Source organism: Muntiacus reevesi, chromosome 11 (assembly GCF_963930625.1).
Source record: "Muntiacus reevesi chromosome 11, mMunRee1.1, whole genome shotgun sequence".
Taxonomy (NCBI): Eukaryota; Metazoa; Chordata; class Mammalia; order Artiodactyla; family Cervidae; genus Muntiacus; species Muntiacus reevesi.
In genome coordinates this window covers 71410281-71427778 of record NC_089259.1, presented here as the reverse complement: position 1 = coordinate 71427778, position 17498 = coordinate 71410281, and the positions used below count along the sequence as shown (strand labels likewise).

Sequence of the window (17498 nt, the reverse complement as noted above, 5' to 3'; positions counted from 1 at the left end):
AAGAATACTGGAGTGGGTTTCATTCCTGTCTCCAGAGGATCCTCTCGACCCAGGCACTGAACCCAGGTGTCCTGCCCTGCAACCAGATTCTTTATTGTCTGAGCCACCAGGGAAGTGTTAATGGATAATAATGTGTTTAGGTTGCTCTCCATAGAAATGTGTTGTGAGACTGGTGAGTATCTATTTCTTCTGTGCTATGTTTGTTACCTCCATATATATAGCCCATCAATTTACTCATTGTATTTAGCTCAGTTGGTAAAGAATCCACCTGCAATACAGTAGACTCTGGTTTGATTCCTGGGGCAGGAAGATCTGCTGGAGAAGGGATAGGCTACCCAGTCCAGTATTCTTGGGCTTCCCTTGTGGCTCAGCTGGTAAAGAATCTGCCAACAATATGGGAGACCTGGGTTGGATCCCTGGGTTGGGAAGATCCCCTGGAGAAGGGAAACGCTACCTACTCCAGTATTCTGGCCTAAAGAATTTCATGGACCATGTAGTCTATGGGGTCACAAAGAGTCTACACGACTGGCCAATTTTCACTACACCACCATTTAGAGAATATGACCCAGGTTCCTGACGCTGCCATGCTACTTGGCGTATACTTTTCTTCCTTTCTCTGTAAGCCACAGGTTTTATATTTAAGTGAGTTTCCACCTGTGTCTGCACTGCAGCGCTCCTTAGAGGGAGAGCCCAGCAATGAGGACACTTCGTTGCTGTTTTGTTTTTTCCTTTCTTTTAAAAGAAAGTTGCTCCCAGTGGCTCAGATGCTCAAGAATCTGCCTGCAATGTAGAAGACCCGGGTTTGGATCCCTGGTTCGGGAAGATCCCCTGGAGAAAGGGAATAGTTAGCCACTTCAGTATTCTTGCTTGGAGAATTCCACGGACAGGGTCCATGGAGTTGCACAGAGTCGGACATGACTGAGCAACTAACATTTTCACTTCTTTCTTTAGCAAAAGAAAAATTAGATTCCCCTAATTCAGATCGTTTACATTTTCCCATGAGTGTTGGTAAGCAAACATCTCTCTTTGTTAATCCAGACTCCTGAAAAAAATCCATCAGAGTAAAGACATCAGAGAAAGGAGCGACTCTGTGGACACAATTGGATTTTAGGGACATGTGATCCATATGTGGTTTTTATCCAGAGAGTCATGCTACATCTTTTTGGGGACCACTTCATCAGGAATTAATGGGACATTAATGGGACATACCCTTATTGGGAAAAATCGGGGAAAATTCAATGGCTTTCAATATTTTTATTTCAATTTCATATTGAAGTTTAATTTAAAAAACTGAATAACACTGGAGAGATGGGGCAATGTCACATCCCTTTCAGTGGCTTCTGGTCCTAATAAAGAATTAAGTTCTGTCCTAAACTTAGAATAGCACTGTGCAGCTCAGAGCGACAGAATATTTCATAAATAGTATTCTCGTGATAGGGAAGAAAACCTGTTTATAAATCCTATTAAAGGATTCTGATGATGGCTTCACCTTGAACCTGGATGAAAGCTTTGCTCTGAGTTCTTTTCTGAATTTTGGGCCTGAACATTTGCCACAAATAAAGCTCATGTCAACACGACTGTAGAGTTAGGGCAAGCCAGGGATTGAGAATTCTGCTGCTCTGTGTGATCTCAAAAGAGTCATTTAATTTTTATGTCTTGTTTTCTCATGTATGCTACAGATGTAATAGTTCCTTCTTAATGCTAAGGATTATGTCAAGTATATTTGAACACAACAAAGTTACTTTCTGATTATACCTGATTTCATGAGAACAACTACATGGTTTTCACCAAATTTGGAGGGGAGGTCTGAAATGGTTTTATTAAAGTATATTCCAAGTAACACCTAAGACATAAGGGCTTCTTCGGTGGCACTAGTGGTAAAGAGTCCGCGTGCAACGCAGAAGGCGCAAGAGACACGGGTTTGATCCCTGGGAGGGAAGATCCCCTGGAGGAGGAAATGGCAACCCACTCCAGTATTCCTGCCTGGGAAATCCCTTGGACAGAGGAGCCTGGTGGGCTCCAGTCCATGAGGTCGCAAAGAGTCAGACATGACTGTCTGAGCACACGTCATGGGCCAGCTAGCGTACACGACGCTTACACTGAGCACCCACAACGACCCCTCAGACGGCTGAGCCATCATTTTTTTTTTTCCCAAAATTGCTGAAGCAGTGGGAGGAAGTGAGGTCATATGACTGTTGGTTATGCAATTGAAATCACCGGGACAGAGGTTTTCAACTAAGCTGTGGATCTAGTCATCCTGAGGGCAGACATGGAAAGGCAGTGTTGTCTAGAATCAGGTTACTTGTCACAGCAGAACCTCTACGGATCTTGATTAAGAATCTCTGCAGTCGTTAGAACTTAGATTAGTATTTCTCAGTGATTAGGGTGGGTCTCTATACGTTTAATAGAAATCTATGTGGACTATTTTCCTTAGCCCTTGACACATAAGCTAGTCCCTGGGGAATATTCTCAGCTCCACCCTTTCCCCATCCTGCTAACCCATCTCCCACCAAAAGCATGGAGGGAAGTTATTACTGCATCCATCTAGCATGAATCATTCTGATTCACAATAACTCAGTCATTTCAACGGCGATAACCCAGTCCAACAGCAATGGTAATCTAATATTTCCAAGACTCTATTTGGGTGGGGGGGGGGAGTGGAGAACTCACTCTTTATGCCAGAATTTCCTTCTCATGTATTTCAGAATGTTGAACTGTATCTTGGTTTGCCTGACTGCCCCCCAAAGCTTTAAAGTGTTGCAAAAGATCTGTGACTAATAATAAACAGAATATATTTGTGAGTGTGAAAGTTTTTAGGTGGGGGCTGCCCAAATTAAGATACCTTCCAGATAATTATAGAATTAGTTTATATTTTAACATTTTCTATGCTGAAGATAGAAATTAGTTTCATCCTCTCAGGTTGAAATTTCTCTTTTGATTTTGATGTAGTACCAGAAAAAGTCAGTCTACTCATGAAAATTATACTTCATCAACCAGGTGTGAACAATTTTGGGTACAGTTCGTCTTAGATTTTTCACTTAAAATAACTTGTTCTTGAAGCTTGGCACCTTGAACTTACTATTAACAGAGAATGTTGTCTTGTCAAGTGACTGATATGATAACAGCTTTTTTAAGGTTTTTTTTTTTTTGATGTGGACCATTTTTAAAGTCTTCATTGAATTTGCTACAATATTGCTTCTGTTTTATGTTTTGGTTTTTTGGCTATGAGGCATGTGAAATCTTACCTCCCTGACCGGGGATCGAACCCATACCCCCTGCATTGGAAGGCGAAGTCTCAGCCACTGGACCAACAAAGAAGTCCCCATCTTTTAAGTCATTGCTCATCCAAACATAGAGCCAGTTTTTTAAACATCCGCAAAAGTATGCAAATATTTTCCCCCTTGGAATTCCTGATGACACTGTTTAAAAATACAAGTGCCTTTATTTGTAATATGCCTGGTCTGCTGAATGTTTGTGTTTTCTACTCATGAGGGGTCTCATAAGCACTCAGAAGGCCTGAAGCTTTAAATCTGCCCTGAAGAAAATCTTGTCTCCCCATTCCTGCCTTGGCTCATTGAGGGGGTGACTTCTGCCAACCCCTGCATGACAAGGACCCTTCCCGCCTTCCTGAAGAAATATCATGGGCCTCAAAGGACAGAGAAAGGAGAAGGCTGAGAAGGTGCCCAGCACCTCTCGGGAGGCGTGGCTTTGCTGAACACCTGTCCACAGGTGTGCTGCTCAGCTCCAGCGCGCGCCTTGGTCTACCTGGGGCCAGGATGGCCCCGAGGAACAGGACTCATCATTCGGCCTCTCTGCAGCCTGGGGTCTAAGACAAGGCGCTCAACTGGGCTCTCACCTGAAGCCTGTCTCATGGATTAATGGGCACTTTCTTGTCTGTTAATTAACTGATCTTTTGTTCCCCGTTTGGTTACTGACGTTCACATCTCTTCATATTCAGGCAGAATTCTACAGTAGGGGGCAGAGTGGTGGGATTTATTTTTATTTCTAATTTCAAAGAATACTAGAACTACTTCCCAAATGATCCTTGTAAATTGTGTTTCCTACTATTAAAAAGCCAGAAAAAAAAAAAAAAAAAAAAAAAACCCCAAACCAAATCAAAAGCCTGCTCTTCTTTGAAGTTACCAAACATTATCTGTGTGAATGTGAAAACCATTTTGTTTGGCTAATTATTAATCTGTCTCAACAAAAAAAAAAAAAATGGAGGAAGACCAGAAATCCTTTTAAATGCTTCTTTTATTTCATTGGTTGTATATTGGGTGAGTGAACTGAATATTACAACCAAAACATAGAATTGATACAAATTAGACTCCTGTTTACACTGTAAGGTAATGAATGAGGGAATTCTTTAAGTGTTATGGAGAGGTTTAGTAGAAATGTTACCAGTGATATGGCTCAAAGAATATTTAGGTGAAGTGCTGTTACATCCTGAAAACAAAAGAGTGAAATGTGGTTCCCATACAAGTGACGAGTTCAGTTCTTAACTACAGTATTTGTTGAGTTGCTATCTTCATGTCTTGGTATTGGTGATTTTGTTTTTGTAATTAAACAAAGCATTTAAGATTTATTCATCATAGTCAGACTTCTGAATATAAACAAACTTTTGGCAAATAATATTTATACAGAAAAATAGTTTTAGATCCTCTCAAATCCCAGAATTATTCTATAAAATTACATTATAAATAAATAAAAAGCAAAATCTGTTGTACATATATTTGTACATCTATGCATTTGCCTTGCCTCCTCCTTATTGTAAATGGCATATTTATGACTCTTTGCATATTATAATCACAATTCTGGAAAAGTGGATATCATAGTAAAAATACAGTCTTCTATATTTGCTTAGGGATATAGGTGATATTTTTGATGTTCCGTTGTTAAAGGGTTGGAAATTGTTGTGTGCTAATAATTTTAAAAATCAAAACCATGAAACAAAAGAAAAAAAAAAGAAAGACAATGTAACAACAATTAGTCTACTACAAAAATATTTCAGTGATTCCCATAATTTATGTTTAGTAATGTATACTACGTTTTCAATGAGTTTAAGTGAATTACAAAGAAAAAAAGAAAAAAGAAAATAAGTTTGAATGTTTTAGGCAAGTTGTAGCATAACTACATTGTTATAGTTGAGAAAATTACAAATATCAATAATACATAAAGATGAAACTACCAAAGAAATACAAGTTAGATACAATACTTTTCCACAAATTAAAACAAATGCAACAATACAAGCACTATGTAAGATTATACTTAGAATGTGATTTTTTTTGATAGGGTTATCAAATCTACGATATAAGATAAATAGTCATTAGACTCTGATCAATATTAATTGAAATGGCAGATTTCTTTTTTTTCTCAAACAAAAATGATATGGTTGGTGCATCTAGTTTTCAGAACAGGCGGTGATGCCAAAATTTAAAATATTTTACATTCAATCTCAAAAGTCAAAATACTTCAATCACTAATATGTTCACAAAGAAAATGGATGTTTTAAACAGTTACACATAATAGTCATTTATAACAGCTGTTTTGTTTTTTAAACAATAATTTAAAAACTATGTAGGTACTGTATAGGCTATGTGCAACATATAAAATGTGAAATATGAAATATTTGGTACGATAGTGCTTAAAATAAACTTTAAAACAAACTTTCTGAACAAAATTTAATTGTATCGCTATTACCTTGAAGATCAACCAAGTATTTAAAAAAGTAAACAACATTAAAATATGTTTCATCCATATATAGTATATATATGTATGTGTATATATAATATGTATGTACTTGTATTAAAGTTTTTTATACTTTTGAGACATAAAATATGCTTTAAGGTGAAAGAATTAAAAGAACTTATTTTTTTTTTCCATGCTGTAGTCAGTTACAACCCTTTAATCCAACTTTTGAAATGCAAAACAGTAATGGAGTTTTTAAAAAGTGAAACTATCTACTTGCTGTTTACGTAGTAATTTAGATTAAAGTCACAGTCAAATTTTCAGTGACTAAACTCAAACTTACTTAAATTAGAATATTATACAGATCTCCCCACCTACAGCTTCCTTGTTTGTCTAGGTTTTTAGTTTAGAAGAGTTATTCGGTAACAGGCAACCGGATGGTGAGTTGGAAAGACTGATCCCTTCGGTTAGACTGTTGGCATGGGCCTCTCATGCTTGTCAAGCTGGATGAAGTCTGGCAAAATCTAGGCACTTCTACAAAGTCTCTCTTATAAAACAACTTTAAAAATATACTTGTAAAATAATACCTTCAAGACTTTGTTTGGTTAGGTATGAAACTCACACCGTACAGTTTCTTTTTCAATCTATTAATGTTATTCTAGAATCACATGATTCAATGCGGCGTCTCCAGGCAAACCAAATACCACACTTCGATGTGTCCCCAGTACTTGTGCTTGAATTTCCATTCAAATTTTAGACCTGCAGGACAGGTAACGGTTTTACTTCACTTCTCATCTTTGCTGCAGCATTCGTGTTGTCAAGAAGTGAAACACAGCTCTGATCCAGTGGTCAAAATGAAATGACAGTAAGTGAGTAATTGCAGTTAGAATTGAACCTGCCCCTGGAATAGGTGGTTTTTTTTTTTTTTCTTTCTTTTTTTTTAAACTAATGCTAATTGCTTATTGCTAACTTTGAAATATTCTGAGTCGAAATGAATAAATTGGTTGGACTTTCTGCATCAGCTATAGTTATGGAGATAAGACAATATTCCTAGGACAGAAACTATGTTTAGAAACCCTTTAAAAGTAAACTTTATCCTTTATGTCCTTTAACATCACAGCTGGTCTCAGGTAGTTAACTATCTTAGGTTGGAATATACTAAGCATACCATATTTAATACTCATATATGATGTAGCAGCACTAGCTTCTTAGAGTTGTGGTCTGTCCAGAAGAACTAAATCTTTATTTAGCATGCAGTTTGTGGCAATTCTATTGAGGAGGGAACAGGATAGTATGTACAGTAACAATGTTTAGTTATTCTCAATGCAGATTCTTGGCATTCCATTCCGTTTCTGCTGATTATTTCAGAATTATCTGTTAAAGAAAAAGACAAGTGTGATTTAGACCTCCTTCTTGAGAGAAGAGAGCTAGTTTAAGTCTTACTCTTTGAAAACAGACATTTAAAAATAGGAATTTTCTGCCATTTCTCATAATTCTGATGCAATTATAATTTTGCATAATCCCCACCCTTCATGCTGAAAATATTTAGACACTGATGCTATGCAGCCACTGTCAAGAAAGGTGATTCAAATGCACAGCATTTTCTGTAAAACTGTGACTGCGTACACGTTGGCATGCAGTGTGTTTAGATCTTAATTTCCTTTTTTAGTTTTGTCTTTGTATCTCCTAATTATATATTCAATTATCATTCAATTAATATTCATTAATATGATCAGGAAGGCTAATCAATGAATTAGTTTGTACACAAAATGTTATCTGCAAAGATTAAGTATATATATTTAAAAATGTGTAATAAATTAAGTAACATTTATCTATTAACTTGGCATTTATCACTCAAACATATATTCCCATTGAAAGTAGTTTTGTTCCCAAGATACAATCACAACAAGTTTCAAGTTCAGGAGCTCCTGAACTTTAAATGTCCCATATTAAAGAAACAAGAGATAACATTCTAATAAAGCAATTACAACAGTCAATAATTCCTGGAGCACAGATAAAACTAAACTAAATGCAAACCATGGCTCTTGGAGTTTGATCTGAGTTCATTTCCAACTCTAAAACTCCGCAAAGGACAGGGAGCTTGTCCTGTGAGACCCACTCAACTAAGTGTCAAGCTTAAAAGCCAGGCTTCTGACACATTTTAACAAAAATATTTATTTTTTGTGCAATGCTTTGACCCAACTTTGTGCAATTAATAAACAAAAATTTATTAAAAAGCCAAGAGTCTCTGTTTATGAACTAACCAGTAAAAATTCTTCATGGTCAAGGTCAGTCACTGTTCCTACACACTGGGATTCGATTCCCAATAAAAGCCTCATTTCTACAATTTCTTACCCCATTATGTTAGAATTTATAACATGGATTTTTTTTTCACTCTAAGTGGGTATTTCTTCAGTTAATATAAAACAGTTTTAGTACATACACTTAAATAATTTCTCCCATGAAATAAGTAAGAGATTTATTTTATGACAATATACTACTGCTGCTGAGAATATAAGATATGTATAAACTGATAAAAATAGAGGAAGAATTTGTGTATGTTAAATACTTATACTAAATGAAAACTCAAAACTTTGGATAAGACCATTTTTTTGTTTTTCAGAAAGTTCTAGGAATTTAAAATTAATTGAGAAAAAAATATCTCATGTACTCATATATGAATATAAATAATGATATGATTTATATGTATATATTATCATAGTATCTTTGAATAGTCGTTGCCTATAGCCAATATTCAAATTCTTCAGATGGTTATAATTTCATTTTTAGATTTAGATATTTGAGTGTTAAATAGGAATTAGTCTATTTTATCCCTTAGCTTCCATCCTGTCTGTAAGGTTTCCAAATAAGAATGTGCCCCAGGACATGAGATCATGTCCTGTTTTTTTCTTTTTCATTTTACTTTAGCAAAGTCTCTCTAAAATATTTATGAAAAACAAATATTCAGTTTCTTACATTAAAATAGAATAATATATGCTTTAGAATGTATTCACATTCTTGCTTACTAACTGAAATGAAAATGCCATATAGAATGAAAATTCCTAACCACCTAGGAAGAAAAAGTATCTAACAGAGAGTCCAGGAATGGGCAAATCTATAATTATAGAAGGTAGTTACAATGATGCTTTGGACTTGAACTTGACGGACATGTCAAACCACCCAGTCTAACTGAACTAGAAGTCAACCTTGAAACTGGGCTTACCCAGACTGCTTTCCCCCTCTGCCCCAGCCTACGCACAATCCATTATGTGGATAAAGACACATAAATTAAATGTCTTTATCAGGCACTACTGACCTCTAAGCGGTGCCTCCTGGCATTTTGGCCAGAAAACTCTGACCATAGCCTGGTCTAAGTCTTAGGCTAGCTTGAACCGTATGTGTGGAATTAAAAAATGAATTATGCCCCTAGCAGCTGTGAGTTTCCAGAAGCTTAAGAGATTTGATCTTAGAAGGAAGGAAAGCTTTGGGTGTTTCATTTTTTTGGTGGTAGCCTTTTTCTACAAAAATACCATTGGATTATTAAATTTCTTTTCTGAGAAATAGAGCTTGGTACAGTCTGAGTGAAGTGTACTCTGGGGTGAAATACATTCAGGAATCCAGATGGGGACCAGATACCAGCTGAGAGCCTCTTCTGGACTCCTGAATGTTTGATCGCTGCTTCTGATACTAGAAGGCACAGACATTACAGGTCTCAGGACCCACAGGGAGGGGAGGACAGTCTCCACTGGAAGAGACCTCTGGGAGGAAGCGGAGGGCCCAGTGGGCGTGTGTCAAGGAGGAAGGGTGTGGAGGAGCTGTTTTGAGGGCAAGAGGGCTCTTCTGCTTAGGTTTTCATACGGCTTTTCCTTAGACTGTACTTTAAATTCACACCAAAAACCCGTAATTTAAACATAGGATGAATAGGGAATTTTGTGTGTTTTCCGCTGTCTCTCCTTGGAGAGTCTGCACACCAATTCTATACAAACATACAAGCTATGTTCTATGCATGAAAACGTCAGCCTCCATTGTAATTTCAACAGCCAAGGGGACCAAAAGCTTCAGGAGGTGCCTGAATATTTCAATATATCTAGGCACAAGGCATATATTCCTAAAAGAGCAGGCTTATATGTGGTCCTGGGAACATCGAATTCGATACTGACAAGCCCTAATCCTGAGCTGGTCCATTAAAAAAAAAAAAGTTTAATTAAACCACAGTTCTCGAAAGTGACCTCCACAGACCGGCTCTCAGTGGCGTCCTTCCTGCCCTGCACTCGTCAGACCCGAGGCTGACACCCAGAGTTCCTTCCTCAACCTCCAGACACCAAGGCTCAGGTGTTTTTTTGGAAAAGGCAGTCGGAAACTCCCCTGGGGTCTGCCAGCATTTGTGTAAGTCCGGGAAACAGCTACCATGCTGGGTCTCCTAAAAGTCCCCTCCCTGAAGCATCCTTATTGTCTTGGTTTTCATTTTAACAAATACTCCCCTGATTTTCCAGGAGGTCCTGAGAAATTTCTGTCGGAGTCTGAAGAGTTATTTAGGTCACTATTTGGCAGACATGGGAGAGGCAGCATGAGCAGTGTTAGCTAGCTTGCCTGATGTACCAAGTACTTGCACAAACCCGCATGAGCTTAGAGATGGTAGCTAGCTCATCCTGCTCCCTGGCATGGGAGTCCCCTCCAGGGTATAGTGATAGTCTGCAGTGGGACCAGGAGAAGCAGTGATTCCAAGGAGCAGGTCTACACCCCTGATGGTGCCAGAGGAGATGCTCAGAACCCCCGGGAGTTTGGGAACCAGGGAGAGGTGAGGCCATGGGGTGGGGCCTGGAGTGGGCAGAGCCTGGAAGGCTGGATGGGAGGCAGCAGTGACTAGTCTGCAGGAACCAGATGCGTAGAAGTTGCTGATGGACTTGCGAGCTGCTGGACGCCCCCAAGCCTACCAGGCCTTCCTTGCCTGGGTGGTCAACCATATCCTACCCAGGCCTCCTCTGGACAGATGCTACAAACATGTCTGCTTATGTGATTGGAGCCCCCACCCAATCAGAGTTCCACTGCTCCAGCTTCCAAGGAGCCCTGGCAAGCTACATGATAGGAAAAAGGAATCGAATCAGACGTTAAAAGCACCTGCCTACAATGCAGGAGACCTGGGTTCGACCCCTGGGTCAGGAAGATCCCTGGAGAAGGAAATGGCAACCCACTCCAGTACTCTTGCCTGGAAAATCTCACGGACAGAGAAGCCTGGTAGGCTACAGTTCACGGGGTCACAAAGAATCGGACAAGATGAACAACTTCACTTCACTTCATATTGAACAAATCTGATAGACTAGACCCTCAAGTAAGTATTATTTTCTATAACAGAATCATGATGAAGAAGAGGATTACACTATTAAAATAAGATTTTAGCTAATTTTTCATGGTCAAAGTCTTGAACTGAAAGCATTATTTTCAGTTTCTTTTTTTCCACTAAAAGGAGGACACACAAAAATGAGAATAGCTGATGTCCACAAAATTGGTGATTCTATTTTTTAAAACAAAGACACATGATCTCAAATCATGACTGCATTCATAAATCTTCAGTGGACCCCCTAGTTGTACCAAGACTGTCTGCAAAGCAAAACTATGAGTTGGCTGCAGCAAAGAGCATCTCCTCCAGGTGGTCAGATTTAAGAACAGAATGATTCGGCTTAATCCACATCCTTAAATATATTCCTATATGAGCCCAGTACACAATTAGTCTCAGTTTTATTTATTGAAGACAAAATATGAATGGACCCAAAGAACATCATAAGGGTTATTTTCCCACCAAATGTGTTATGAGGAGCCGTTTGATAATAACACTGCATCCCCAGTGAAGCGCCTACCATTGACTTGTAGTGTAATGGCTCCTCCGTCCATGGGAATTCTCCAGGCAAGAAGACTGGAGTGAGTTGCCCTTCCCTTCTCCAGGAGATTATCCCAGCCCAGGGATTGAACCCGGGTCTCCTGCACTGCAGGTGGATTCTTTACCATCTGAGCCATCTGGGATGCCCCAGTGTAATGGCAGTCAAGCTCACTGCAAAGAGGACTGGGTTGGGCATTGCCTGAAGACAGCCTACGCGGAGCCTGCGCGGGCCGGGCAGGAAGTGTGCATAAGTGGGTAGGTCAGCTGGGAAGTGTAGCAGATGGAAGGGCGCCTGCCTAGAAGGAATGGAGCGGCAGCTACTCAGCTCCAGCCAACTGTCACCTGCAGAAACCTGAACTCTATAGATAGCCTGGCCTTTCCATTTGCCAGAAGCAGCTAGAAATTCAGTCACTGATCCACACTGTGGAAACAACTCTGTATGGGTTAGCTGTATCTTCGGGCTGAATTCAGCTATGAGCTACCAGTTTGTGTTTTACTTGAGCCTTCCTTACTTTCTTTTAATTAATTAAATTTTGGCCCCACTGGGTCTTCGCTGCTGCAATGTGTGCTTTCTCTAGTTTGGGCGAGTGGGGGCTACTTTCTAGTTGCAGTGCTTGGGTTTCTTATCGCAGTGGCTTCTCTTGTTGAGGAGCACAGGCTCTAGGGCAAGAGGGCTTAGTTGCCCCGAGGCATGTGGGATCCTCCCAGACCAGGGATCGAACCTGCGTCCCTTGCATCGGCAGGCAGATTCCCAACCACTGGACCACCAGGGAAGCCTGAGCCTTACTTTTCCGGAGGAGATATCTGCTAAGCCTGGATTGCTAGCTTCCTGAGCTGGACAGCAGCCAAGGCTGCAGGCATCATGCAGGGAGGCGGCAGTGGTGATGGTGGGCAGGATCGAGACTGCAGGTCTGACAGGGAGTTAATCTTGCAACTTTCAGACAGTTTTCTTTCACCCAAAGGAGCTGGGTGATTGACCAACTGGCACCCTCTACCTAAGAAGAAATGACTGCCTCTCCCTTGACTGATTCACTAGACATGAAGTACACACATTGCCTTGTCTTTTCTCAGATGATGATGGATTCAGACTGAGTCACTCATGGGCCCCTAACTTTGGTGTGTGCTTGAAAAAGAGCTGACCAGAAAATGCACTCAATGGAAGGCAAAACAGTCTGTGCAGAGGCTGAAACACTGAATCTGAATGCAGGGCCAGCACGATCTCAACAGCTGAACTAACTAGCACTTATGCAAGAGGGTTCCAGGAAGACAAACCACCATATAAACTCAGTGCTTCAGAGGCGTCAAGTATTAATACATTCTGAGTTTTCTACCTTGTGGTCGATCTCCAGGAAATGTACATATAAATAATTTTGGAAATGTACATATAAATAATTTTGGAAATTGTAGGCTTCCAGAAGACTTCTAGACGTGTTCACACTTCTTATGTAAATGGGTTCATGGCAGACGTTCAGAGATGTCAGATGAGTTATCCTTTAAAATGTTAGCTCAATATTAAGTTCAGTAAGAACTCTTACTGCTTGACTTAAATGATGGGAATAAACATTTCAGTGAAAAGACCAACTGTTTCAAGGGACCCAAACCATGAAAAACAATTAGAAAAGAAGACTAATGAATGTTTTAACTAAACATTCAATACGGTCTTTGTAATGTTGAGTCTGGAGAGGCAGATAACACATACCTTATCAAATATTTGTGTGGCCTTGCTGAAATCTAAAGGAATCCTAATGGATCTGGATACCACTAGTACAAGAGCTCAGGTGGACACTCCTAACCAGGGGTGTTGCATAAACTAGGTTCATGATCAAGTTTCACAAGGTCAGGGTCAGTGTCTCATTCCTCTTCAGATTCCTCGTGGGGCTGGCCACATAGCATGTACTTTTTAACTCTCGGTTGCATGGATGGCTGAATAAATAAGAATTTACTGAGGACATAATGCCACAATGTTGGCATTGACAGAAGACCAACAGACCCCTCACAAGTGAGAGGTAACAATGGATGTAGGAAAAGTACCCCTTGGACAATCTATATCTCTTACTCTTTCAGAGAAGCTAAGAATTTAAGAATATCCAAGAAAAGGAAACATCCATCCCCATCCACTTAACCCGTGTTCTCTCTAGATAAAAGGACAGATATTCCAGGCTGGGGCAGAATCACTCAGAGGATGGAAACATGGCAGGTTAACAAAAATGCCATCCTGAGGAAAAATTCTAGACCTGGCAGGTTAACAAAAATGCCATCCTGAGGAAAAATTCTAGACCTGGCAGAGTTCTTAGAAGTCTTTTCCCAGGCATGGCATTGTTTAGTGGCTAAGTTGTGTCTGACTCTTTTTCGACCCCATGGGCTGTAGCCCACCAGGCTCCTCTGTTCATGCAATTTCCTGGCAAGAATACTGGAGTGGGTTGTCATGTCCTTCTCCAGGGGATCTTCCTGACCCAAGGACTGAACCCACATCTCCGGCATTAGCAGCCAGATTCTATACCATTGAGCCACCAGGGAAGCCCTTTTCCATGGTTACAAGGCCCTGTTTCCTCAGAAAGTAATTAAAGAAAGGGATGTTTCACTGTCTCCTTAAACAAAACTTATTATTAAGCTAAAGACAGAAAACGGAATGGAATTTCCTAAAAATCTTGCCAAGCTAAGGAAGCCTGCCTGTTATTCACCATCCCGGTATCCTTGTCTTTATTCACAGGTTTGCTGTTTGGTCACTCATGTTCCTCCTCGCTGCTCTCCACTGGCCTCCCCCTTCCTCCAGGCCCTGAACTGTTTAATATGCTCTCCATCCTCTCCCTAGCCCTCCACGTCTTCTCCACGGCATCCTCTACTGCCTGAAATTTCCCTGCTTTTGTCTGAGAGGTGAAACTTTTGTATTTTGGTTGAGGCGAACCATACAAAAGCAGACAGACATCTGTACATTTCCGGCTGCCAAAGAACTCTGTATCTAATTGCAGAGTGGATTACGATGGATGGCCGAACTATGAATTACTGAAGTCAAAAGCAAACGCCTCTGGTCTCTCGGTGGACCGATGTTATCAGAGTAATTCTCATGATACATGTTCATGAATGAACACTTTCAAGAACGCCGACCTATGTCATGACTATCTGTAAACTTTAAGTGTATCCAATGTTCAAAGAGAATGAGTGGTATATGAGAAGACACTTTGAAAACCTGTCAAGTTCACTATTTGAGGGGAATATTGTCCTGGGTTGGTGGATGGACAGTGTTTTCTGCCATATTTGACTTATTTTCCAAATGGATTTTTATTTATACAGAAAAGGCACAGACTGGACTTGTGGGAGAAAACTCTCAAATATGACAACCAGTTTCACTATTGAGACGAGCAACCTGAGGTTAGTTGGAAGGCCCACAATATTTAGCAGAACTTAAAGAATAGTTTAGTCAGGATTCTTGCTTTGTCCTCTGTCATTAATATAAAGTTTACACCCCAAACTCTAATTCCTCTCTTTTCAACGACATATTGTTTTGTTGATGACTCATGACTGTCTAGTATTTTCTACTCTATGATATTTGAACAAAAAGTTTTTTCGTTTATACTTTCTAAAAATCATTTAAAATATTACTATTTGAGTTTCTTCATAGAAGGCAATAACACTGGCCTTATGAAGAAGACTGACCAGGGTCCACACTGACAATTGGGTATTGTCCGGATACAGTACAAATATGGAAATTCTTGAATTGAGTAAGATTCTACTCCTTGCATGAGTCCATGCTGCCTGGAAAAACCCAGGCTCTTGTTGCCTGAAATACACGATCCCCTCCTCCACCCCAGAACCAGTTGAGGGAATTCTGAGGACCACTTCTGCTTTCATGGGAAGAGGGGAATCTACACCTCAGATTATCTGAAAAATCCATACATCATGCAAAGGTGACTTTTTCTCCAGAGTGATATATAGGAATAAGAAGGGGAAAGCACCTGAGAGGAGGCTTTTTACTCCGTGTGCTTCCCCTGATGCTACAGAAGTGCTGAAAAGAAGATAACATTCAAGAGTGTTCTGTGCTCATTCACAAAGAGAGGGGCTGTGAGGCCGTGTCTGCAGAGAAGGTCAAAATAAAACAAAATGCTAGACTGGAAGGGCCACATGAAAGTCAGGAAAAAAGTAGTCATCAAACCAAGTATAGCACCCAAGTCAAATAAAGAGGGTGCTCTGAATGCTTCCGGGGCCACCTAGGACCAGGTCCCAGCTTATATCTTCCTATTGGTCTCCTGGAAATCTTGGCTCCACGTGGTATATCCCATTCCTACTCCAGATGCCTTCCCCAGTGAACATTCCAATCACCCAACCACTGAACCACAGATTACGGTTCTTCTATCCTCAGCTGGTGGAGAAGGTGAAGGACTTTACTATCACACACCGTCTGGAAGTTTTGGCTAAGCATATGCTTTTGGCATCTTTCCTGAATCCTAAAGACGTGGAAACATCCATAATATGGTATTTGGCCTCTTCCATGCTGTTAGCACAGTATTATCCTTGAGAAAGGTCATGAGTGAAGTAAACTACTGTCAGCCAGCCATCAAGTCCGTCACTGTCTCTACAGGAAAATTACTCGAGTTCCAAACCAGGTGGCAAAAGAAATTTTGAACAAACATTTTTAAAATTAGGGGCTGTCTGCATATTAAGGAAGGCTAAATTCTTCTACTATATCAAGAAATAATATATAGTAGTTATGTGACACTATATAAAAATATTCTAAAATATTATAGAAAAAAATTGTAAGAGATAAATTTACTGTAAAATATTTATGATATAAAATATTTTCCCAAGAATATTATATTTAGAATATGTGCTTTGAGATGTGGAGCAAACAAGGCTATCTGAGACTAGTCAGGCTGCCCACATCTGAAGCTATTTCAGTGAAAGTGACCTCTGGACATGAAGGCAGAATCCAAGAAAACTTTTCTTATATCTTTAAAACCCAGTTTATGCAGCAACTGAAAAGGAATTTCAAAAGCATTCATTTAAACCTGTTCTTTTCAATATGGGGTTTTGCTCCCAGTAATACACCAAAGAACCAGGCCAAGAAAAATCACAGAAACAAGATCCCATTGGATTCAACATCGAATCCCCAGTCCTGCTCAATGCCCTGCTTTTGTATCCACTACCATTATGTTGGACTTAGAATCCTGGGCACATTTTGGCCGAAGTATTCATCTTAACAGTGTAGCAGAATGTATAATTCAGCCTGCTAAGAACTGGCTTTTAAGACATGAAAGGCAGAAAAAGAAACCAAATGCTGGGATTCAGTTAAAAAGAAGGCTAAGATGAATGTTACGTCCAGGACACAAAATCTGTCTTTGTGTACTTAATCATCTTACACATTTCTTGAACTGGTAGGATGACACCGCCATCCAACAAAATTTCCAGAAAAATCAGTCTCGTTTTGCTTTCCTCCTTTTTAGTTCTTGGCCCGTGTGTTTGAGGATGTGTGTCAGAGAGAGAGAGAGAGAGAGAGGAACAAAACCACCCAATGAGTATAAAATAATGATGCAAAGGAAAAGTCAAAGAGGGCCCAGGAGTGGAAATTTGGGAGGCTTGTTTGTGCCATCAGCCAGCTCTGTGACCATTCTGGGCCTGAGTTTCCCACTCTGCTTGTACCACACTGGCACCTCTGGAGTGGTGGGTAGTTAACCAGGTTGCCATCTGTCCTCTCTAATAACTCCTCAGATAGTGTCCCAAATATCCTCGTATAAAAGATGGCAAAATGGAAGCCAAAGAAAGAAAAGGTAGAAAGCAAGCAAGTTGCATTCTCTCTCATTTCTTTATTACTAACCATCTTCCCTCAAAGCTCAGTGGTTAGGCCCATCCTTTCAGCATCTCTACTTTTTGGGATGATTCTTACGATATGATAATTACTTTGATTGTCATTGCGTACATGTTGGTTTATTGCCTGTCTGCT

The 17498-nt window shown here is 39.9% G+C and overlaps 1 protein-coding gene across 4 annotated transcripts in view; it reads right to left on the bottom strand.

The window, feature by feature from the left end:
* Positions 1 to 4236: 4236 nt before the first annotated feature.
* The window catches only part of MBNL2 (muscleblind like splicing regulator 2), a 164384-nt gene continuing 151122 nt past the window's right edge, over positions 4237 to 17498 (bottom strand). For all 4 annotated transcript variants that reach the window (XM_065902263.1, XM_065902262.1, XM_065902265.1 and 1 more), the window contains one exon: positions 4237 to 7062. In XM_065902263.1, coding sequence (XP_065758335.1) covers positions 7048 to 7062 — 15 coding nt within the window. In that variant the 3' untranslated portion in view covers positions 4237 to 7047. The remainder of the gene's footprint in view (positions 7063 to 17498) is intronic.